The following is a 26,012-nucleotide window of genomic DNA, read 5'->3' as shown; positions in this document are numbered from 1 at the left end:
CGTATTTTTCACCCTATAGGACGCACCAGCCCATAGGATGCACCTAGTTTTTTTGGGGGGAAATAAAGAAAAAAAATATTATTCCCCCCCCAGCCGCGGCTTCAGCGCGCCCCGCGCTCCGGGGAGCAGGCTGCTTCCCTATATTGTGTAATTTGGCCCAGAGTTGGTTTTGCTCTGAATTGCCTGCTGGATGCCTCTCCTTTCTGCCAATAAAAATACTGGTTTAACAGCTTTGCCATCAAATTTATTGTGCCCATTAAAATGCTGGTGTCAAATTGCAGCTCAGCAATAATCCCATGTGACTATGATGCTCAGCAGTGTGACTGATCTGGATAAGAATAGGCTGCGGATATCTGCCCGAAGCACGGGGCGCTCTGCTTCAGCGCGCCCCGCGCTCCGGGCAGCAGGTTGCTATCTGCAGCCTAAGGAGCCCTGCGGGAACTCCTGCGGGCTCCCCAGGCTTGCTGATAGCTTCCTGAAGCCTGGAGAGCGAGAGGGGTCGGTGCGCACCTGCTCTCCAAGCTTCAGCGAAAGCCTGCATTCGCCCCATAGGACGCACACAGATTTCCCCTTTATTTTTGGAGGGGGAAAAGTGCGTCCTATAGGGTGAAAAATACGGTATATATGGACCTTTGTTGGCAAGGTGATGTCTCTGCTTTTTAAGATGCTATCTAGGTTTGTCATTGCTTTATGGTTATGTAAAAATATCATTCAGTTGAAACAGTGATGGAGATGGGTTGTGCCATTTGTCTTCTCATTCCAGAAATCTTCAAACAGTGTTCCACCTGGACAGTTAAAAATCAAGACTCAACAGACCTGGTAAAAAGTCTTCTCTGAAGTAGGGTGTGGAATAGGAGTTTTATGCACTGGATGACATCTTTGTTGACAAGTGACAGAAGACGAATCTTTAGCTTTCCCAGAAAAGCACGTCATGGCCCCCACCTCAGCAAGAGCGGTTGCAATTCAATTGTTAATACTTCAGCTTGCCTTAGTAGGCAACATTTTCTGTGGGAATGTGCTTATCTGGCCAGAGGATGCCAGCCACTGGCTAAATATCAAGGTCATTATCCAGGAACTGCTGCATAGAGGTCACAATGTCAGCATCCTAGCCCCGTCAGCGTCCATCTTAATCGAACCCAGTGATGATATATCAGCTGCCAAGTTTGAGGTGTTCCCTGTGCCCTATGGAAAGGATGAGGCCCAGTCGTTCTTTGAGGAATTCGTCACGTTGTTGCTGGACCACAAGCCAACTGCTCTGACCTTCTACAGGTTTTACCGAGAGATGCGAAGGATGATGAGGAAAGTACATGAGTTCCATAAGTTCAAGTGTGAAAATGTGCTGGCCGATCAGGAACTCATGGCCCGCCTGAAAAAGAGCAACTATGATGTGCTCCTTGCAGACCCTGCGACACCCTGTGGCGACCTGATTGCTGTGAAAATGGACATCCCGTTTCTGTACACCCTGCAGTTCACGCCAGGCTCAACAGTGGAGAGACACTGTGGCAAGATACCTGCCCCTCCTTCCTATGCCCCGGCTGTCTTGTCTGGGCTGACGGACAAAATGTCATTTGGAGAAAGGGTGAAGAATATAATATCTTACCTCGTGCAAGACCATGTTTTCCAGACCTGGTATGGAGATTGGGACTCTTATTACAGTCAGGTTTTAGGTAAGTCTGTTTTTGTTTCTTCTTCCCAAAGGTAGAGTAGATGCTCTAAAGATGGCAAGGATTCCACCTTCAGTCCTTGGCATGACCAGTTAGAAAGGACCTCCAAGTAGCAGGACTGGAAAGGCCTCATCCTGAGGCTGTGTAGAGCCACGGTCAGCTGGAAATAGACTCTACTAAGCTTTAGAGCCTGATCATCAATAATAATAATAATAATAATAATAATAATAATAATATTTTTTTTTTATTTATACCCCGCCCTCCCCAGCCAAGACCGGGCCCAGGGCGGCTAACAACCAATAATAAAAACAAGTTGATTAAAATACAATTTTAAAAAGATTAAGATACAGCATTAAAACAATTAGGGAGCAATCTCTTCATAGGAGGAGAAAGGAAAAAGAAAGAGGGGGAGGGACTCAAACTGATTCAGAGCCAAAGGCCAGGCGGAACAGCTCTGTCTTACAGAGAGTAAGGGAGTGAGGAGTGAATCTTACCTGCTTTGTTCTTTTATTGCTTCACCCAGTTGCTCTGCCTTTTGTACAACTCCCCCTGAGCTCAAATTGAACTAGAATCATATCTAAAATTAGCTTTGGAGTTGAAGCACGGACATTATTCTGGGATTTTCCGCTCTTTTCCACCACTCAGCAAATGATGAGCAAGCAACTTTTATGTAGTTCTATCTATTATTTCGGTGGGACGAGGGTGGCGCTGTGGGTAAAAGCCTCAGCGCCTAGGGCTTGCCGATCGAAAGGTCGGCGGTTCGAATCCCCGCGGCGGGGTGCGCTCCCGTTGCTCGGTCCCAGCGCCTGCCAATCTAGCAGTTCGAAAGCACCCTCGGGTGCAAGTAGATAAATAGGGACCGCTTACTAGCGGGAAGGTAAACGGCGTTTCCGTGTGCGGCTCTGGCTCGCCAGAGCAGCGATGTCACGCTGGCCACGTGACCCGGAAGTGTCTCCGGACAGCGCTGGCCCCCGGCCTCTTAAGTGAGATGGGCGCACAACCCTAGAGTCTGTCAAGACTGGCCCGTATGGGCAGGGGTACCTTTACCTTTACCTTTATCTATTATTTCATCAGGATCCTTCTGTGCAATATTTTACTGATGTGTTTTATTGCAATGGATGGCAGAGAAACTTGATCTGATATTGTAAACCTATGTAAATTCCACTTCCCGGAGTGACAGACACACAACTATGCTTTGAAACTGGAGTTACCTGAATTTTGCAATGCAGTTCAATCGACCAAAAAAATTGTACAAAAATGTGTAAGTTATGTGAAGCATGCAGGGAAATGCATACATTTGTGAGAATAGCTTCGTATATTTGGGGAAACTGCTTGCAAAGATGTGTATAATATGCAAAAGTGCATACAAAAATATGTCTGTTAGGAGTGACACTTTTTTGTGAAAACTTTTAAAATGAATGACATTTTAATGCACTAATGTGGACAATTTATTGTGGAAGAAAAAAACTGAGAGCAGCCAAAATTGACCTATCCTTAGCTCCTGCACATCAGGAAGATACCACATGAAGATAATTTTCATAAAGCTGTATGTGTGATCACCACCACACTGTTGTTGTCGTTTTGAGGGGAAGATGTGTTATCAATGCATCAGTAATATTGAGGGGGAAAGAAAGTCAAGGAAACTGAAGGAACCAAAAGCTGCAACAGATAGTATCTGCACAGGGTTCTATGCAGAATTCAGTAACAAGAACTGAACCAATGGCCTGGTTTGTCAATAGATTGTCACTAGTTCTGGTGCACATTCAGCTACCAACACTGACTTCAGGCCAATTGGTTCTTTCTCACATTATGGAAGAGAAAATTTGGACTTACCCCTGAAAGAATATCCATCAAGGAGCCATAGCCAGTCCAGGCTTGCTAATGAATGAGTGCTCATAATACATGTATTTCTTTCTGTCCCCAGTTCCTGTTCACATCTCTTACATTTTTTTTTAGGTGTCCAGTTGAAATGTAATGTGTGAACCAGCTTTCACTATTTGTGGAAATGTTGAAAAAGTGAAGGAGAGACAAGCTGAATGTAACCTCGTTCCTCTTTCTCATTCGACAGGAAGACCCACAACTCAGTGTGAAGTGATGGGGAAAGCGGAAATCTGGTTGATCCGTACCTACTGGGACCTTGAATTCCCACGGCCTCTCCTACCAAATTTTGAGTTTGTAGGGGGACTGCAGTGTCAGCCAGCCAAGCCTTTGCCAGAGGTAATTCTGAAACCAAATTTCACTTAGGTGTGGTTTCCTGAGAGAAGGTCCCATTGTTCTTGCTGTGTGAATTATACATTTTGAGAAGTGTAGCAAATGTAGTGAATGAGCAGGATGGAAGCTTATCATCACTGATATAACTGTGCCAGGAAGAACTTGGCCTGTTTAATTTCTGCTTTTCAGGCTGATGTGAAAAGCACAGGTGAAAAAGTGGAGAAGAGGTGTCTGCAGCTGTAGTGACCAGTGACTTTGTCTGTTGTCTACTCTGCTCTCTGGGTGGCGCTGTGGTCTAAACCACTGAGTCTCTTGGGCTTGCCGATTGGAAGGTCGGCGGTTCGAATCCCCACGATGGGGTGAGCTCCCGTTGCTCTGTCCCAGCTCCTGCCAACATAGCAGTTCGAAAGCACAACGGTGCAAGTAGATAAATAGGTACCAATGTGGCAGGAAGGTAACCGGCATTTCTGTGCACTCTGGCACTTGTCACGGTGTTACATTGCACCAGAAGTGGTTTAGTCCTGCTGGCCACATGACCTGGAAAGCTGTCTGTACACAAACACCGGCTCCCTCAGCCTGAAAGCGAGATGAGTGCCGCACCCCAGAGTCGCCTTTGACTGGACTTAACTGTCAGGGAGAGGCAAACGGGAAAAGATGAAAGGACAGAAACCAGCAGTTATAGAGAGCCTAAAGAGATTATCAGCAGCTTGTCGTCTGATAGTCAGTCTGACGTAGAGGGGGGGGGGAGGATGAGCCTGGGACAAGTCATGCTGTACACAGAGGAAGTAAGGGGAGGAGTTTTCGCAGACTTGCATGCTGGGTGCGGAAAAGGAGGAAGTAAGATTAGAGGGAGCAACTGCGCACAAGGGGAAGGACGCTAATTGTAACGTTGGAGATGTATGTTTGAACTTTGTCAAATAAATCAAATAGTTTGGAACTGGCTGGGAGCCCGGGGTCTTATCTATGCCAGCTGGCCAGCATTAAGCACATGACATTAACTGTCCAGGGGTCTTTTACCTTTTACCTTTAGAACTCTAATAGGCTTCCATGGAGCCTAAAGCACAGTTTGGAAGCTGGAACTTAAAGGTCATTTCCCAAACACTCCCTCACAACATTAAATATCGAGAAAAATATTCACATTGCTACTCATGCATCAGGTTCAAACGGCAAAGACATGGAGGAATGTGACTTGTCAATATATTTATTTTTAAATATGAACTTTTGACAGGAAATGGAAGAATTTGTCCAGAGTTCAGGGGAACATGGCATTGTGGTGTTTTCTCTGGGCTCTCTTGTTGCAAACTTAACGGATGAAAAGAGTAACATCGTTGCATCGGCACTTAGCCAGCTTCCACAGAAGGTCAGTGTTGTTTGGTAAAGAAAACAAAAAGTTGTATAGTGGACTTGTGAAAATGCTGCCCCAATTCCCTTGACTGACCTGTGACATTGCATCCCTTTACTGCAAACACATTAAAGATTTTCTTTTTTTGAAATCTACTTAAATACATTAGAGTTGTGTTAGACGTTGAAGCTATCCTTGTCTATTACAGTCATACCTCGGGTTACAGATGCTTCAGGTTGTGTTTTTTCAGGTTACGGACCTGCCAAAACCCCGAAGTACTGGAATGGGTTACTTCTGGGTTTCGGCGGTCGCACATGCGCAGAAGTGCTAAATCGCATTTTGCGCATGCGCAGAAGTGCCGAATTGCAACCCGCGTGTGCGCAGACGCGGCATTGCGGGTTGCAAACGTTGCGGGTTGCAAACGTGCCTTCCGCACAGATCACGTTCGCAACCCGAGCATCCACTGTAAATGTTGTGAGAGTTAATTATAATTCATAGAGAAGAAGATGGACAATGGAATTTGCTCTGGATAACTTTTAGTTTATTTGTTTTCTTCAATTTTACCTGTACATTATGAATGTAGGAGTCATGGAAGCTTTCCTCTTATTTTCTAATCCAGGTTCTTTGGCGCCACAAAGGGAAAAGACCAGAAACTTTAGGTGCCAACACCAGGATTTATGACTGGATACCACAAAATGATCTTCTTGGTGAGAGAGACCTCATGCTTGTTGCAGTTATGGCTTCATTGCTGTGTTCTGCCAGTCCCTTGGAAATACCTTTCCTCCATCCCCATATTCCTCACTCATGACAGCAATGAGCATTCTCCCCTTGTTCTGTTCTGATCCATTCCTGATCACAGAATGGTAGTTGTCATGTATCCAGTGGTCTGTGTTTGCCTGAGCTTGAGTCCGGACTAGGGATTCTGAGCCCCTGTGTCCTGATTTGATACTTGACAATCCAACCATAGAACGTTTCAGGATTTGGGCCATTGCCATTGGCCCTGAAACTCTGAGTTATGATTCGCAGCTTAGAGGTTTAGGTTTCACATTGGGAGTGGCTCAGACATTCAGAAATGTACAGTGGTACCTCGGGTTAAGTACTTAATTCGTTCCGGAGGTCCGTTCTTAACCTGAAACTGTTCTTAACCTGAAGCACCACTTTAGCCAATGGGGCCTCCTGCTGCCGCTGCGCTGCCGGAGCACAATTTCTGTTCTCATCCTGGAGCAAAGTTCTTAACCCGAGGTACTATTTCTGGGTTAGAGGAGTCTGTAACCTGACGCGTATGTAACCCGAAGTACCACTGTATATAAGCAGTTGCTCTGCCCCTGTTGTCCAGTTCTGTTAGTTCAATAAAGGTTCCTGCAGCTATCACTTTGCCTTGCTTCATAGGAACCCATCTACACTCCAGTAGTATCATAGAACTCTAGTGTTTTCTAGTGCAACCAGCAAGTTTACTGTGCTCCTGTGTTCTGTGCTGCCTGCTTTCTTGTTGAGGATATATCTATATGCAACATTCAGGGATAGCATGGCATGTGGACTAAGCTGGAATGCTATAGCTGAAGATCAATTATAATTTAACAATTATAATTTAACCAGGACACCCCAGTACCAAAGCTTTTATAACACATGGTGGAACCAGTGGAATTTATGAACCTATTTTTCATGGTATTCCTACAGTGGAGATTCCCATTTATAGCTTCCATTCCCATAACAGGAAGAGTACATGGGGTACACCCCAGGGAAAACCAAGCCCCCAGACAGTGCTAAATTTTTGGTCCTTTGCATTATCCACTATTCAGGATATCAGGGACTACAAACTCTCTCTGTTTTACAAAGCTGTTGCTGTGTGCTTGGCCAGGGTCAGTGTTGAGTTCTAGAAACATTACTATGTATAGTGAACGGCAGTCTCCAGAGATTGCCTGACAGCTGGACTATGCTGGGCACTGCTGCTGAGAATCAATGCTAATAACCTACTTTTATCATCCCATAGTCAACAGAGTCTCATCTTCTCCTTCCAGGACACCCCAAGACCAAAGCCTTCATAACACATGGAGGGACCAATGGGATTTATGAAGCAATTTACCATGGCGTTCCCACAGTGGGGATTCCCATGTTTGCTGACCAGCCCGACAATATTCAGCACATGAAGGCAAAGGGGATGGCCGTGGGTCTGGACATCCAGACAATGGAAGCCGAAGATTTAGTGGATGCAGTGAAGGCTGTCATTCTCAACGCCACGTGAGTCAACCGCAAACTCTCCTCTGAAAGTGAGAGATGACTAGTGTGCTCCATTAGTCTGCAGAATGCATGTGAGATTGCTTCAGGGCCGGGTGTATGGCAGCTTTCCTGTGGAAATGGGCAGAAACCATGCCAAATGTCAAAAGCTGATTATGGAAGAGTATTGCTCCTTAGCACTGCGCCCGTTCTTGTTTTGCTAGAATTGCAAAATTTCCTAGAATTGCACTGCAGTCTACTTTACAGGGTTGCTGTAAGGATAAATTCAAAATTGTGTTAGATTCAAAATGCTACTGTAAAAAGTAAAAGGTAAAAGTATAGGGACCCCTGACCATTAGGTCCAGTCGTGACTGACTCTGGGGTTGCGACGCTCATCTCGCTTTATTGGCCGAGGAAGCCGGCGTACAGCTTCCAGGTCATGTGGCCAGCATGACTAAGCTGCTTCTGGTGAACCAGAGCAGTGCATGGAAACACCGTTTACCTTCCCGCCAGAGCGGTACCTATTTATCTACTTGCACTTTGACGTGCTTTCAAACTGTTAGGTTGGCAGGAGCAGGGACTGAGCAATGGGAGCTCACCCGGTCACAGGGATTCGAACCGCCGACCTTCTGATCGGCAAGTCCTAGGCTCTGTGGTTTAACCCACTGCACCACCCGCGTCCCTACTGTAGAAAGTAGGATGGTTCAAATCAATGTCCATAGTATCAAGGCATGCATTGCACCCTGCTTGCACACCTCACCCGGGCAAGTATGCACCCACACATTGGATTTGCTGAATATATGCATGTAAAGTCATGTGCTCATATGCCTAAATATTGTGGTTCTGTCACAGATTTGCACCTCCTTTGATTTGTAGGTGTTTGTTTTTCATGACTCAAACCTGGCGACACAGTCCTCCCCCAGTTCAAAATCAGGGACAGTAATCCGTAAACAGACCCCTGTGTTGCAATATGGACAAGCTGTACAATATAACAGCAGTGACTACAATATCATATGAGCACTGACCCAGAGCGTATTTTCTACAGCTTTTGTATTTGCTTACATGTAAGATTGGCTTGTTAAGAAATTGAACTGCATCCTTCTCATATTAATTCTTACAAGTCTGGCTGATGAAGAATTGATCAAGTTTAGCTGATGAAGCATTGAACTAAAGAGATTGGTTATCCGGAAACTCTGTTCCGGTGATATTTGGTGACAGATTATGTATATATCAAACTTTTGAATTATTCTACCATCACTGGTGAAGAAGATTTAGAGACTTTGGCTGTGTTTCTGATCATTTGTATTAGTCTATAAATAGTGTTTAGTGCCATTGTTATTGGCCATCGTGTTGTGTTATATTGTTCAGCAAAATCAGGGACAGGCAGGCTGAAAATATACTTTTAATTATTATCATTCTTTATTTATCAATTATTGAGTTTATATCCATTCCATCTTTCCCCTAAGGAGCTCAAGGTGGCATTCATTGGTCTTCTTCCCTCCATGTTATTCTCACAACAACCCTGTGAGGAAGTTGAGGCTGAGAGAGACAGTAATTGGCCCATGGTCACACAAGGAACTTGACGGCTCGCTGATGGTTTTGACTCTGATCTCCCAGCTCCTAGCCCAGTTAATATACCTCCACTTTACTCCACTTTCTGGAAAGAGGGGAATAATATTTTCACACAGGTCTGGAAATTTATGGGCAGTGAGGCGACTTATTAACAGCCCTGTGTGGCTCCTTTAAGACTAATCTATGCAGGCTGCCATGCAGTGCATATGTATGGGGGAGCAATCCCCATGGAATTGAGTGGGGCTGCACTGGCTGTAAAAGAAGAATCAGGAAAAAGGAGCTGGATAAAACCACTATAAAAACTGTTTGATTTGAAATTAGCCTGGCTTTGAGTTTGTTGATGTCTCTGGTAACCTTTCTCTCACTTCTTGGGTGTTAGCTCATATTATAGATGTATGATCTGTATCGCTCTGTTTGTTCTATTGCTGCAGATTTGTCATTGCCTTCGGCTATTTAGATGGGTTGAGTAATATGCAGTTCCTTTGGCATGAATCCACACTAGACATTGCGATAGCAACTCTGAACCAAGCTATGGCACTCAGGGTTTATCCACACTTCCTCTTGTCTTCCCCCCGCCCAAGAGAAAGCTGCTCTTTAGTGCTCAATTGGAGGAAAGAGCAAGTCCTTTTTGGCCCTGAATTGCCATTTGTTCTGATCTATAGTCAAAGAACAAGTTTTCCCTTGAAATGGAACGGGGCAAGGGGAAAACCGCTGGGACGCATGCTTTCTGGGCACAACACAAGCAGAAGTGTGGATGAGCCCATAGTTAGGTGCTAAGTATTTATACAGCTGCAGTGTTTAAATGCCCCGTTTCACTGCAAAGTAGAAGGATAGAGAGAGGGTGCTAAGAGGTGGTGGCCCCATAAGTTTTCTCCCAGCAGTGAAGCAACTGGATAGCAGGGACACCTTCTGAACCAAAGTAAGACACATTTTCAGTTTAGTTAGGTGCTAAGCATTGTAGAGGGACGCAGGTGGCGCTGTGGGTTAAACCACAGAGCCTAGGACTTGCCGATCAGAAGGTCGGCGGTTCGAATCCCTGCAACAGGGTGAGCTCCCGTTGCCAGGGCCAGGGCCAGGGCAAATAACGAGACCCAGTCTTACAGCTGTGAAACATAGCAGGTGCTGCTAGGTTGTGTTAATTAAGCTGTGTCAGCATTTGGACATAGTATATAAGGAGCAGCACCCAGCTCTCTCATTACTCTGGGGGATGGGTTGGTGGTTGGGTCATGTTTGTTGTTCTCTTTAGTGTAAAAGGAGTTTTGTTTTTGTTATTAAAACCTTGTTAAAGTTATTTTTGAGTTCCTTGTCATGCATGGTCTCCCCAGCAAGCTCTCTGCAGTGCTACTAAACTGCAAATAGCCAACATCTTTGGCTCCTGCCAACCTAGCAGTTCGAAAGCACGCCAACGTGCAATTAGATAAATAGTTACTGCTCCGGTGGGAAGGTAAACGGCATTTCCGTGCGCTGCTCTGGTTCACCAGAAGCGGCTTAGTCATGCTGGCCACATGACCCGGAAGCTGTACGCCGGCTCCCTCGGCCAGTAAAGCGAGATGAGCGCCGCAACCCCAGAGTCGGTCACGACTGGACCTAATGGTCAGGGGTCCTTTTACCTTTACCTAAGCATTGCAGTTGTACAAATACTTAGGTGTCCACAATATCTTTGCAAGGCAGAAGGATGGGGAGAAAACCACAACTGGTTAGGCCCCTGGGACCTCATTGTCCACACCCCTATGACTCCTTAGCAGCCCTGCCAGGTCCAGCAGGACCCATTGCTACTGCTTACTAACAGGCTTTGTTGCAATATTTCCAAAATATTAATATGGGCAGGATATTGCCTTCAGTTAAGCAGCTGCAACATTAGCAATAAGTCACTTTTGGATCATTCATTTCATTTATTATGGCCATAGGCCCATACAGGTAAAAACAACACATAAGTGACAGCTTGTGCCGTGGGGGGGGGGGGAACAGTCGCTAAAACACCACTATAACAATAAAATACTATAAGATGGAAAGGCATACTACGCCTTAATTAGCTTGTAGTGCTCCTTGTCGTCGCTTTTGGGAAAGGACAGCGACCAGGAATCTAGCCACCTTCAGGGTTGTGTGGGTATCCTTGTCCTGCAAGATTTGGGCAAGGTGGAATTTTGGTGGGGTACCCTCTAGTTTCTGAATGATTGATCCCAACAAATTTGCCCGTGGCACATTGAACAAGGGGCAAATGAACATAATGTGCTGGAGCGACTCCGGCGTCACCTTATCACATTCGCACACGGCGGGGGCTTGGCCCTTTGAGAATCTATGTCTCAGGACATTGGAGGGAAAAATGTTAAACCTCGCTTTGGTGAAGGCCAGTCTATGGGCAACAGTCGAAAGGGAGGAGAGGTATGATGGAACGCAGTAAGTTAAAGTGATACCAATGTTCTGGGGTGAGCAAACACCTCCCCCCAGCGTATAATTTCGCTGTAAGTCGATGTCATCCAGTCTTTGGCGGATCAATCTTTGAGCAGTGATTTGGTCTAGTTTTAGGGAGTCTGAGGGAGAGATTCCATAACTCAGGAGTTTGGCATGAATTCTACTAGTCCAAAGGCTAGAGAATTCATCTCACCATAAGCATTGGACAAGGTAATGGTTTGGTAATCTATGCCACAATGATAACCAGTAATTGAAGACTTGCTTCCACAGACAAGTTTCTAAGGATGCGATCTTCAATTCTAGTCGCATGGCTGCGTTGCTTACGCACAGGGGGAGCATTAGGAGCCGACGTAGGAATTGGCTTTGCAGAGTCTCAAGGACTTTTGGAACTTGAATGGAAAACAGTAGGCAAGTTTTAATGCTGCTTAACAGTTTTCAGAGGTGTGCCCATGTGGGTGTGTTGCAACAAAAGGCTAACCAATTGATCATGATGACATAATAAAGGTGTTGATTTTGAATTTTGGGGGTAATCATCAAGGACTTTAATGCTACAGTGCTTGCTAAACTGAAGTCAAAAATTGAGTTCTGGTCCTATCTCCAGGGGCGTAGGAAGGGGGTGGGGCGGGGCGGGGGGCCATCATGGAGGGGAGTGACAAATTATCAAGGAACAATTACTGCCTTACTAGGGCGGTTCATAAAAAACTTTTTTTGAAAATGCCTGCTCCAAAGGTCTTATCTTAGTACACTAGGGATTATAGAGCTATATATGAAATTTCATGCATATCAGTTAATATCTTGACCCTCCTCCACGAAAATAGCTTTTTACTTGGCCGTTTTCCTATGTCTTGAAGGCTGAAATTTCAATTCAGTGGAGCCTTCCTGTTCCCAACCCTAACCCTGCGGAAAGCCATCTAATTAGACTTTAATTTGATTTTGACTTGTTTTTAGGAAGTAATTTAATTATTGTTTGATTTTATACCAGTGTTATGTATCTGATGTTAGCTGCCCTGAGCCCGACTTTGGTCAGGGAGGGCGGGATATAAATAAAAGTTTATTATTATTATTAATAATAATTATTATTCCTTTGTAGGAAAATATGAAATAACATAAAACCATTTTTGCAGGCCAAAAAATACCGTATTTTTTGCTCTATAAGACTCACTTTTTCCCTCCTAAAAAGTAAGGGGAAATGTGTGTGCGTCTTATGGAGCGAATGCAGGCTGCGCAGCTATCCCAGAAGCCAGAGCAGCAAGAGGGATCGCTGCTTTCGCTGAGCAGCGATCCCTCTTACTGCTCTGGCTTCTGAGATTCAGAATATTTTTTTTCTTGTTTTCCTCCTCCAAAAACTAGGTGCGTCTTGTGGTCTGGTGCATCTTATAGAGCGAAAAATACGGTATATAAATCAACGTGGGGGGGGTGTGACAATAAATTTTCCGCACTGGGTACCACCTGACCTTCCTATGCCTCTGCCTATCTCAATTTGTTTTTATTTCTCTTCCCCACCTCCCTTTCCTCCAGATATAAGGAAAACGCGTTAAGGCTATCACAGATCCACCATGACCAACTGTTAAAGCCGCTGGACCGGGCTGTCTTTTGGATTGAGTTTGTCATGCGCCACAAAGGTGCCAAGCACTTGAGAGTAGCTGCCCATCACTTGACCTGGTACCAATATCACTCCCTGGATACCATTGCCTTCTTGATTGGTTGCATGGCAGTCTTCACATTCATTGCTGTCAAATGCTGTTTATACTGTTTATTGTATTGTCAGAAACGTGCTCGGATCATTATGAAGACGAAAACAGAATAGTTTCTCTTGGGATTCTGCCATTGTTGTGTGCCCCTTTATGGAATCTGCTTCCAAAAGTGCTAAGCATTTTGAGCTGTTTAGAGAAGGTTTTAATGTTTGGTGTTTTATCATGTTTTTAATATTCTGCTGGGAGCTGCCCAGAGTGGCTGGGGAAACCCAGCCAGATGGGCAGGGAATAAATAAATTATTATTATTATTATTATTATTATTATTATTATTATTATTATTATTGCAATGCTCAGCTGAAGCCAGCCTTAACAACCCTCTATTCAGCAGTGGAGAGAGGAGAGTTGTAGGTATTCACAGTGCTTTTTCCTGCCACGGTGTTTCCTGAGTCTTAGACAGAAGCGAGCGTTTAATGTGTGAAGTAGGAGTTGGAATCTAGCACGGTGATTGGTCAGTTTCGTTGTTACCACCTCTAATAGCGACTTCACTTTCTTTCCTGGTGTAATGCATGTTCTTTGTACTTTTGTCCATTTACTGTATTTATTTCCACCCAATTTGTTTTTTTTTTTTAATAGATATTTATTGAAGTTTTCAAAAAAAAGAGAAAAAACAAAAAAACAACAATTAAAAACACATAAAATTTGCATTCCTTACTTTCAATAACATATTTCCTTGACTTCCCCACACCTCCCCTTCTTGTATTCCAGTTCCAATTTTTAGCTCAGCAAGTTCTTGTCCCCAAATTTTACCTTATTATATTTAATTCATTTTAGTTAACCAATTTTAACTTATAAACCTCAGTCTTTATACATTCGTACTTATTCTTAAAAATCTTTTTCTAAGGTCGACCCCAATTCCCTTCCACGAATTCCCCATTTTTATATTAGTAGCAAAACAGAATAAAAGGAAACAGCGTATAATTGTACACCCTTTGGATTCCCAAAGCCCCACTCCCCCCTTTCCCGGTTTCGAACCCCAACAAATGTCCATCAGTCTATCTGCTGTCAGCCTGGTGACCTCACGTCTGAGGCTCTTAATTCTCTCTCAATTCCTCTCTGCCGGTTTTTTTGATAGTCCTTTGTATTGGACACCAAATCTCGAAGAAGCTCTGTCCCAATAAGGTCCATGTTTCTTCCAGCCAGGCCTCCATATTTAAAAGTGGAGCCGAAATCTTGTTTCTTGCTTCTCTTAAGTCCAAATGTCCCAAAAGCTCCAGTTTCCACTTTAGCCAGGTTTGTAATCCATAGGTCTTCAGATCTCCACATGAGGAGATCTCTCCATTCTCCATTCTTCAATTCAAACCAAATTTTCATCATCCTGTTCTTATTTTCCTTTGTATCCATCTTAACCGGCCTCTGGCTCTCCTTAATCATCTGTGGCATTATAGCTCCTCCTTCCTTTTCCTTCAAATCATCATATATCTCTTTCCTCACATTCTCAAATTTCTCAGATTTCTTTTCTTGTTCAGCTGCAGAGATTTTTAGTTCAGCTACAAAAACTTTTTGTTCAGCTGCAAAGACTTGAGTCAAGTCCCTTCCAGGCTCAGTAGTTTTATTTACTGTTTCATTCAGTATTGTAACATTTGTAGCCAAAACATCACTTTGTTCTTGTAACTTTCCCAAGAGAAAAAAAGTCCTCTCCAGTTCAGCCAATATTTTTCCACTTACAGGCATTCTTGTAATGTCCCTGAACCCCCTCTAGAGGAGTTCTGGTTTCTTAGTATCTTCCAGTTCCAACCCAAAAGTCAAATTAGCCTTTTCTTCTTTATTTTTAACAATTTATTACCAAATTGTAACAAATATAACCAGCAAAGACAACAGAACCAAAGTTCTCATTTTTTTCCAACTTTGACAGCTAGTTTGACAGCTGTCAAAGTCTTCTATATCTCTTCAGCAGGCTCTCTCACCGATCGCTCCCGGGTCCTGGGGGAGGGGTGACAATTCCGCTCTCAATATTAGCTCTTATCCTCCAGCAAAATCACTTATATTGCCAAAACGTGGAGTTAATTGCTTTTATCCACAAAAGAGAAAGGTGTTCTCTCAACCTTAGTTATAAAATCCTTGCTTTAAGATGTTTACAAGGCGGGTAGACGGACTTCCTCTTTGCGCCTTCGCCGGTCGTGCCTAATTCCCAAGAAAAATTTTCCCTTTTTAAGTCCAATTTCCGTATTACTCACGGGTTGTTACTTTTAGTCCAAATGTTCAGAGAAAGAAGTCAGCACTCTCCGTCCATGGCATGCGGCTTCACTCAGTAGGGGAAGCAGTCGACTCTCAGCACCGCACCGCTCTCCGTCCCCCGTTCCGAAGCCTTTAAAAAGGCTCCTTCGCGGGTCAGGGGGGGCGCAAATGGTGCCCGCCGAGTCACCAGGTCCACAGGCTTCAGCGCCTGTGGTTTCTGAGGGTCCCCGCGTCGCTGCCACGGCAGGACCCAACCCCTACTAAGCCGATTCCCTCCGGAGCTCGGAGGGAATCCGCCATTAGGCGATGGCGCTAACCCAATTTGAACTATAAAATGGTGATTTTCTTGAGTCAAAATGAGAGTACCCCTAAACATATATATAGGTAAAGGTGAAGGGACCCCTAACCATTAGGTCCAGTTGTGGCCGACTCTGGGGTTGTGATGCTCATCTCGCTTTATTGGCCGAGGGAGCCGGCATACAGTCATGTGGCCAGCATGGCTAAGCCGCTTCTGGCAAACCAGAGCAGCGCACGGAAATGCCGTTTACCTTCCCGCTGGAGCGGTACCTATTTATCTACTTTGACGTGCTTTCAAACTGCTAGGTTGGCAGGAGCAGGGACCGAGCAACGGGAGCTCACCCCGTCGTAGATTTGAACCGCCAACCTTCTGATCAGCAAGTCCTAGGCTCTGTAGTTTAACCCACAGCGCCACCCGCGTCCCTAAACATATTAGAAAAAAAGCACTGGGTATCCATAATGGTTCGCTTTAGGGTTACTCCCCCCACATTGAGATTATTCTATAAAAATAAAGATCCAGAAAATGCAGCATAATAAGGTAGTAATGTAAAAGCAATGTAATAGTGATGAAGAAAAAGAATCAATGGCCGCAGCTTTTATACTGTAAATGGCTTGGCTGCACTGCTCAGAATACAGATCAATTTTTATAAATTAAATAAAAGGATAAAGCTCATTAACAAACTATCATATGGTGTTGCTATTTGAAAAAGACCAAATAAAGTTAAATCGCACCATCTCAACATGGGCATAAATACTCCTCCCTTCCACTACTGCAGCAAATACAATACACAGATAGCGAACTGAAGATTGCATCTCTATGGTAGAGCAATCTCCCAGGTTAAATCTGGTAGACCTGCGAGAGAACCTGGTCTCAAAGCCAGGCCAGCAGTCCACACAGGCAATACTGAGCTGTCTTCTTCCATATAAGACAGTATTTGACATTCCTTTAATGCTCCTTTTGTGACTATCCCCATGAGATACGGTGTCAAAATACTGCTCTGCATTCCGTGTTTGGTACAAGCCAATAAGGAATCAGGGCAGGGCATTTTCAGTGGTGGCCCCAATGCTTTGGAATTCTTTGTCTCAGGAGAACTTGACAGGTCTATCGTCCTTGCTTGCAGAAACACAGAGATTCAGGCACGCAGTAAAGCAGCAAGATCCATCTCATTCATTTACTGCTCCATTCCCAGTCCCCAGTGCAGACACTAGCCAGTGCTAGTTTTACGTATAAGCTAAACAAGCTACAGCTTAGGGCCCCACTCTCTTGCCCCCCCCCCAAATTGCACTATTAATATACTTCTTCTTAATTGTATTTCAGTTCAACGATTACTTTGATAAAATACATATTTTGTTACGTGCAAATGGCTTTAGATACCTATTACGTCCATAAATCACCATATAGCATATATTCAACACAAAAAACAGTGACAATTTGTTGTTGACAAAGGACAGCTGGACATATAAAGGGCCCCATTACCTTCAGGAGCTTAGGGCCTCATCAAACCTAAATCCGGTCCTGACACTAGCCTTAAAAGGCACACTGGCATTATTCTATCTTTTGGATAAGATTGGGTGGATGTTGGACACATAAAAGGGAAAATAGTTTGTTGTGCTGCATGAGCTAAGGCACTCGGTAGTGGGCAAACATGGGACATTCACACAGCAACACACACACACACACACACCAAGCCGATACACATCCCTCATGGTATCTTTCCTCTGAAATCAAATTTGACTGGTCTGGTAGTTGTTGCACCCAGGGCCAGCCCAAGACCTTTCGGCACCTGAAGCAAACCACAAAATGGCAAAGCCCCAAACGAGAGATTGCCCATATTTATTCTGTAATGTTCGCTGTTGGGATCAGTGTTTGTATGCACACATGTTAGGAAGCTGGATTTCTGTTAAGTATTGTTGGCAGGGACATCCCGAATGCCTTTAGGGAGGTATTCTTATATGCAACGGCCACAACTCGGACTTTGGTGGCAAAGGGGTGGAAGGAAGAAGAAGTCCCGACAATAACGGACTGGCATAACAAGCTACAAGAATTTGCTGAAACGGCGCAGTTGACAAATACCCTGAGAGGCAATTCAAAACAAAAATTTATGGAAAAGTGGGATAGACATCAGATATACGTTCAAAAATAAGATTCGCTATCTACGCCAGCACTTGATTGACATTGGAGAGAGACTGAGTTGAGAAATAAGACCAAGGGTACATATTGATATAGGAATGTATTAGATAATATGTAAAGAAATATACAATAATAAGAGTACATTCATTTGGAAAAAAGGAATCTGCAACGGGATAGACAGGAAGTCCAAAGTGATGGTACATATATAATTTTGGAATAGTTTTTTGTCCTTGTTTCTTTTCTTTAGGTATATAAACTTTGTATACATGTTGAAAATTATATTATAATAAGCCTTGTGATATGATGTAATAATATGATAATATTTACCAATGTAACATAAGAATGTTGATAAATAAATAAAACTCAAAAAAAAAAGGAAGCCGGATTTGTCTGAGGGTCAAACAATTGTCTTGTTTGTTGCTGCCACTTGGTAATTCAATGTACACTGTGCAAGTGTATTAACAGTCCACACACATACCATCAAGTTCCAAAAACAAATATTTTATTCTCACGGCAGAGCGAGAGAAATCAAAAGATACAAGTCAGCTGCTTTGCTTCTCAATATTCTCTGGTTGGCCTCTGTTGTTTTCTCCTACCAGTAGGGAACCCACGAAGGACTCTATACGGGCTCTTCGATACCCCATAAGGGAAAAAGGGCAGATTTTGTTTACAACACCTGAAACTTATTGATGAACTTTTGGACTTTCACCTGTACGTGAGACAAAGCCGTAGGCTTAGAGCAGAGCACTCTCTGCCTCATACAAACCTTTATCCAATTATATAGAGGAAAAAATTCAGATGGCCTTTCCTAATGTGGAAGCAATTTTGCGGCTTATTTCTTAGCTTTATGGTCACTAACTGCTCAGGAGAGAGGAGTTTGTCGAGACTCCAAAGAATTAAAAATGAATTAAGGGTCACGATGTCTCAAGAGAGGTTGTCCGCACTGAGCATTCTGTACACTGAAAATGACAAACAAATTTGGATGAAGTTTTTCTGTTGTCCTTTAGAAGAGAAATGGTGAATTTCAGAATTATTTTTTTTAATAAGATATTTATTAAGATTTTTTAAAGTATTACAATAAAGTGAAAAAGAAGAGAAAACAGATAAATAACAAAAATACAAAATAAAAATAATTAAAAACACATAAATTTTCCATTGCTTATTTTCCTTTAACTTGTTTCCCGGACCTCCTCATACCTCCCTTTTTTGTATTCCACCACAAATTGTTGGTTCAGCAAATCCTTACCATCATATTATTACCTATTTATAATCCTTTTTTCATATTCTCTTAAAGCATTACCGCTGGAAACCACTTAATTTCTATCCAACATCATTCTAACATTCATTAATTTTACAATATTTCTGTAGATAATCTTTAAATTTCTTCCAATCTTCTTCCACCGACTCTTCTCCCTGGTCTTGGATTCTGCCAGTCATTTCTGCCAATCCCATATAGTCCATCACCTTCACCTGCCATTCTTCCAAAGTGGGTGGATCTTGTGTCTTCCAATACTTTGCAATAAGTACTCTTGCTGCTGTTGTAGCGTACATAAAAAAAGTTCTGTCCTTCTTTGGCACCAATTGGCCGACAATGCCCAGAAGAAAGGCCTCTGGTTTCTTCGGTGAATTTCAGAATTTTAAATACCCGTCATCATCCTTGGCTTCACTCAGTTTTGTCTATAACACTCTTCCATTTTCTTCTAGTCGTGAGGGTGGGGGTTTGGGAGGGCCTCACAAGTGGAATAGCTTAGGGCCTCTCTTCATCTAAATCTGACCCACACTAAGTTAATAAATGGAGGGAGGAGGTGGGGGAAGAAATAATATATCTATTCTTTTTTCCAATTTTTTTTATTAATTTCCCAAATTTATAACAAGCAAAATAAAAAAAATTGTAACAAACAAATAAAAAAGATTACAATATAAAGAACGAACAAACAAACATTTATCCTCACTGTTAAAATCCCAATTTTTTTATCATTGTTAAATGACTTCCTCAAATCCCCCTAGCTGAGTTTCCATATAGGTCATTGTAGCAGTTTTCCAATACTACTTTTAAATAAAATTAACTTAATCGATTAACATCTGTCTTTATTTTCAAATTATCTTCTCTCCATAATGTTATACAATTTAACATGTTTATTTTTTTTAAAAAAAGATTTTATTAAGGTTTTACAAAAAGAAAAAAGTTACAGAATAAAAAAGAAAAAAGGAAAAATACAAAAAGTACAAAAATACATAGAAAAAAAGATACAAAATACAAATAAATAAATAAATAGAAAATAGTTAAAAACAAATCAATCTTTTCATATCTTAAATTTCGTTTACTTATTTCCCCGACCTCCTCACACCTCCCTTTTTTGTATTCCCGTTCACATGGTTAATTCAGCAAATCCTTACCCTCTTTCTTTTTATCTTAATTCTATATCTCAACATATTATAACTTTATATTTTCATCCGTTATCAATCCATTTTTACATATTCTTGTTAACCTTGTTGCTAAGGCCGCTTGATTTCAGTCCAACATCATTTTAACATTCATTAATTTTACAATGTTTCTGCAAATAGTCTTTAAATTTCTTCCAATCTTCTTCCACCGACTCTTCTCCCTGGTCTCGGATTCTGCCCGTCATTTCCGCCAGTTCCATATAGTCTATCACTTTCATCTGCCATTCTTCCAGGGTGGGTAAATCTTGTGTCTTCCAATACTTTGCGATGAGTATTCTTGCTGCTGTTGTAGCGTACATAAAGAAAGTTCTATCCTTCTTTGACACCAATTGGCCGACCATGCCCAGGAGAAAGGCCTCTGGTTTCTTCAGGAAGGTATATTTAAATACCTTTTTCATTTCATTATATATCATCTCCCAGAAAGCCTTAATCCTTGGGCACGTCCACCAAAGGTGAAAGAATGTACCTTCATTTTCTTTACATTTCCAACATTTATTATCGGGCAAATGATAGATTTTTGCAAGCTTGACTGGTGTCATGTACCACCTGTATATCATTTTCATAATATTCTCTCTTAAGGCATTACATGCCGTAAATTTCATACCTGTGGTCCACAACTGTTCCCAGTCAGCAAACATAATGTTATGTCCAACATCTTGTGCCCATTTAATCATAGCAGATTTAACCGTTTCATCCTGAGTATTCCATTTCAACAGCAAGTTGTACATTCTTGAAAGTATCTTAGTTTTGGGATCTAACAGTTCTGTTTCCAATTTTGATTTTTCCACCTGGAAGCCATTTTTTTTGTCCAAATTGTAAGCCTCCCTTATTTGATAATAGTGAAGCCAGTCTCGCACTTTATCTTTTAATTTCTCAAAACTCTGCAATTTCAATTTGTCTCCTTCTTGTTCCAGAATTTCCCAATATTTCGGCCATTTGGCCTCCATATTGAGCTTTTTCTGAGCCTTCGCTTCCATCGGTGACAACCACCTTGGGGTTTTATTTTCAAGTAGGTCCTTATATCTTATCCAGACATTAAACAATGCTTTCCTGACAATATGGTTTTTAAATGCTTTATGTGCTTTAACCTTGTCATACCACAAATATGCATGCCACCCAAAAACGTTATTAAAACCTTCTAAATCCAAAATGTCTGTGTTCTCAAGAAGCAGCCATTCTTTCAACCAGCAGAATGCTGCTGATTCATAATAGAGTTTAAGGTCTGGCAGGGCAAATCCACCTCTTTCCTTTACATCAGTTAGTATTTTAAATTTTATTCTGGGCTTCTTGCCCTGCCAAACAAATCTAGAAATGTCTCTCTGCCACTTCTTTAAACAGCCCATTTTGTCCAAAATTTGCAATGATTGAAACAAAAATAACACTCTTGGCAATACATTCATCTTTATAACAGCAATTCGACCTAACAAGGAAAGCTTCAAATTTGACCATATTTCTAGATCCTTTTTCACTTCTGACCAACATTTCTCATAATTGTCTTTAAATAAGTTTAAGTTCTTAGCGGTCATATTAACCCCCAGGTATTTTACTTTCTTAACCAATGTTAAACCTGTCTCCTTCTGAAACCTCTCTTTCTCGATCAGTGTTAAGTTTTTCTCAAGAACTTTAGTTTTTAACTTGTTCAACTTAAATCCTGCCACATGACCAAATTCTTGAATCAGTTCTAATACTCTTTTAGTACTAGATTCTGGCTCCTGTAACGTCAGTACTAAGTCATCTGCAAAAGCTTTCAATTTGTACTGTTTGGATCCGACCTGTATACCTTTAATCAAACGGTCCCTTCTGATCATATTTAGCAAAACCTCCAGGACCGAAATAAAAAGCAATGGGGAAATTGGGCAGCCTTGTCGTGTCCCTTTCTCTATCTTAAATTCCTCTGTCACCACATTATTAACTATTAGTTTAGCCTTTTGTTCTGAGTAAATTGCACCTATACCATTTTCAAACCCTTGACCAACCCCCATTCCATGAAGATTTTTCTTCATGAAACTCCAAGAAATATTATCGAAGGCTTTCTCCGCATCTACAAAGATTAGGACTGCTTTAGTGTTAATGTTCACTTGCAACTTCTCCAAGATGTTAATTATATTCCTCGTGTTGTCAGACAAGTGTCTACCCGGGAGAAAGCCAGCTTGGTCTTTATGTATCTCCTCCACTAATACTTTTTTTAGCCTTTTAGCCAAGATATCTGCAAAAATTTTGTAATCCACATTAAGCAGGGATATGGGGCGGTAGTTCTTAAGTTGTGTCATTTCAGACTCAGTTTTCGGTATAAGTGTAATATAGGCTTCCTTCCACAACTCTGGCGCTTTTTCCCCCTCCAAAATTTCATTGCAAACCTCCTTTAGTGGTTGAATTATCCAATCTTTCAAAGATCTATAATATTTTGAGGTTAAGCCATCCGGCCCTGGAGATTTGCCCAACTGCATATTCTGGATGGCACCTTCCACCTCCTGTTCTGTTATTTTATAGTTCAACATTAACTTATTTTCTTGAGAGATTTTTTGTAGTCCATTTGTTTTTAGAAATTGATTTATGTCAGTTTCTTTCTGTGGCCCTTGTGTATATAACTGTTTAAAATACCTCTGGAAACATTTTCTAATTTCCACTGGATTCTGTATATTCTTTCCTTCCACTTCCAAGTTGGTAATAGTGTTGAGTTTTTGTCTTTTTTTCATTTGCCAAGCTAGCAGTTTCCCACATTTGTTAGCCGATTCAAATGTCCTTTGTCTCATCTGTTTGATTTTCCATTCTATTTCCTGGTTCATCATTTTCATATATTGAACTTGATATAACTTTATTTCTCTCAGAATCTCTTGTGACTTTGGTTTCGCTCTCAATTTCCTCTCTCCCTCTTTTATTTTCTCCAAAATTTTATCTTTTTTCTCATTTTGAGTTCTCTTCTTTATTGCATTCTGTTGAATTAGAAACCCCCTCATAACCGCTTTGCTTGCGTCCCAGATTACTCTTTTTTCCATAGTAGTGTTCATATTTATCTCAAAGTAGTCTCTCAAGGTTTTTTGGGCCTTCTTAGTAACCTCTGCATCTCTAAACAAGGTGTCATTCATCCTCCATCTAAAGGAACCAGTTGGTGTTAGTTTCATGTCCATTCTCACAGCATTATGGTCGGAGCAAGTTTTAGGGCAAATTTCCGCTTTTCGAATCTTGGGAGCCAGTCCTCTAGTTATCCAGATTTGGTCAATTCTTGTCCATGTCATTTTGGCTTCAGAGAAGAAAGTTCCCTCTCTACCCAAGGGATTCTTTGTTCTCCAAATGTCAATCAAGTCCATATTGTCAGTCATCTCACAAAAAGTTTTTGGTAGTCTGCCATCTTTAGTAACTACCTGTCTCTGTGACTTATCCATGTTTGTAGATACCACTCCATTCATATCTCCCATCATAATAATGTTGTAATCCATATAGTCCAACAATGTCTCATGCAACTTCTTAAAAAATTCAGATTTCCCCTCGTTTGGTGCATATACTCCTACTATCAAAAATTTCTCTCCTTTTGTTTGGATTTCAATTGCCACAAATCTTCCTTGGTCATCTTTAAAGATAAATTTCGGTGATAGGCTCTCTTTTGCATAAATTACTACTCCTCTCTTTTTGACCTTGTCCGATGAAATAAACTCTTGACCCAATCTTTTATTAATCAATACTTTCCTATGTAGCCTTATCACATGTGTTTCCTGTAAGCAAATCAAGTCCAATTGTTCCTTTTTCAATAAATGAAAGACTTTTTTCCTTTTCTCCGGGAAGTTAAAGCCATGAATATTCCAACTTAATAGTTGCAGAGACATGGTGTATTTATTTTGCTTTTCGTCCAACTGCACCCAGCAGTTGTTCTTGTTCTGTCGGTGGTATCACTTTCTCTAGTTTGTCCAGTCCCAAAGGTAGTGGTACTATGTCTTGTATTCCTGGTTTTAATGCTCTTGGCTCTTCAGCTTCTTTTTGCAGGTCTTCTCCGTGCACTCTCAAAAAAATTTCTTTATCTTCCACTGATCTTATTTTAAACTTTCTCCCTTTGAAGGTAAAGGATAGGCCTTGGGGGAATTCCCACCTAAAAACGGTTCTATTTCCTCTCAATAGGGCCACCAGATCTCCGTAATTAGCCCTAAGATCCAAAAGGTATTTCGGGATGTCCTTAAATATCTCCACTCTTGATTCATGTATTTCCAAAGTCTTCTGGAAGTGCAGACTCAATATTTTATCTCTTTCCTCTTTTGTTCGGAGGGTAATCAAACAGTCTCTCACCCTGTTCTTTCTCCCCCCTCTTCCAAGTCTAAAAGCGCTTACTATCTTGAAATCTTGCTTATCTGAGTCTAAGTTCCAAAAGTCTGCAAATTCCTGCGTAAGAAAATCACTCAAACTATCTTTCTCAAGTTCAGGTACAGCCCTGATCCTTAAATTTGTCTGTTTTTCTTTCAATTCAATCATAGACAGCAATGACCTGTGATCCTCGAGTTGCCTACATATCGGTGGTATCTTTTCCTCTACAGCCAATGCTTTTTCCTTTGCTTCTTCAGCTGTCTTTCGATTCGAAGTAGATTCCTGCAGCAGTTTCTCAATAGATTCTGTATTTGAGTTCACCTTCTGCCCCAAATTATTGATGCTTAAAGTGTTTTGATCAATTTTAGTTGTTGCTTCAGCAACTTGTTTACTTAATTTTTCCAAAGATTCAAAATTTTTTCCTAATGCTGAAGCTAAACCCTCTTCAGATGCCATTCCTTTTAGCCCAACCTGAGCAGAATCTTCCCCTAGTGGAGCAGAAGGGCCAGATGCTGATGCTCTTCGCTGCTGCAGTCTAATTTTACCCGATCTTGTTGTTTTTTCCTGAGGCAAGTTTGCCATAACACTTTATCTATGGATCAAGGTCAGTCCCACGGTTAGAGCTTGTTTTGTAGTGGAAAATTCCCCTGGCCAGTTTAGAGTGGAAAATTCCCTGGCCAGTTGTAGCAATTTCAAAGTTCCTCTAGGGGGACAGAGTAACAGTCAAAACTTGTTACAATAAAGTAACTTTTCCAACTTTCCCAAATCCCCCCCTTTAACGAGGTAAGCAACAGTTTCAAGTCCGGAGAAACCCTTCAGAATCAAAGTATCTCTCTTACAGAGTTAGCTGTCAAAAAGTTGCATTGTCCATAAACAGCGCGATTCACAGTACGGCAGTTCTATTGTCCCTTGGCAGTCCATTCCCAGGCATTAAGTGGTGGTCTTTGTTCCCTTTTCTCTCTTTTTTGCAGGCAAAAAATACTTCCCCCTTTCCCCTCCCCTCTCCTGCAACTCAGGGAGGGAGTTCTCTTATATTGATGTTAGGATTTAAGTCTTTTTAAAGCGATTTTCAAGGTCTTGGCTTAGACAGTCTTTGCTTTGATCTGTTTACAAGAAACGGAAGGCGGACTTCCTGTTTACACCTTCCCGCTTCGGTGCCAAATTAATACTTTCCCCCCCTTATTCCCCCGGTCTTTAAACTTGACCTACTCACGGGTAGTTGTTTGATAGCCGAATTGTCACAGGAAAAAGGTCAGCGCTCTCTGGCAACAGCTGTGCGGCTTCACTCCACGGAAGAAGCAATTGACTCTCAGCACCGCGCCAGACACCCCGTTTCGCTCTGGAGCCCGTAGCCAGGCTCCTTTGCAGATTGGGGGGGCGCTAAAGGTGCCCTTTTTTCATTTTGTAAACTTATGTTTTTGTAAAACTTCAATAAATATCTTTCAAATAGCTAAAAAAAAAAAAAAGAAAGAAAAAGAAAACACAAGGACACATGATATAAGGT

At 42.0% G+C, this 26,012-nt stretch overlaps 1 protein-coding gene across 1 annotated transcript; it reads left to right on the top strand.

Annotated features, from left to right (window-relative positions):
• Positions 1-768: 768 nt before the first annotated feature.
• LOC128400800 (UDP-glucuronosyltransferase 2A2-like) lies at positions 769-13,415 on the top strand. Its single transcript, XM_053363352.1, has 6 exons — positions 769-1,667; positions 3,733-3,881; positions 5,104-5,235; positions 5,837-5,924; positions 7,236-7,455; positions 12,934-13,415. Exons 1-6 carry the CDS (start codon positions 932-934, stop codon positions 13,220-13,222), a joined length of 1,614 nt encoding a protein of 537 aa, XP_053219327.1. The 5' UTR covers positions 769-931; the 3' UTR covers positions 13,223-13,415.
• Positions 13,416-26,012: the final 12,597 nt, after the last annotated feature.

Source organism: Podarcis raffonei, chromosome 13 (genome assembly GCF_027172205.1).
Source record: "Podarcis raffonei isolate rPodRaf1 chromosome 13, rPodRaf1.pri, whole genome shotgun sequence".
Taxonomy (NCBI): domain Eukaryota; kingdom Metazoa; phylum Chordata; class Lepidosauria; order Squamata; family Lacertidae; genus Podarcis; species Podarcis raffonei.
Note: the sequence above shows the minus strand (reverse complement) of the source record. Positions and strands in the feature narration are given on the sequence as shown.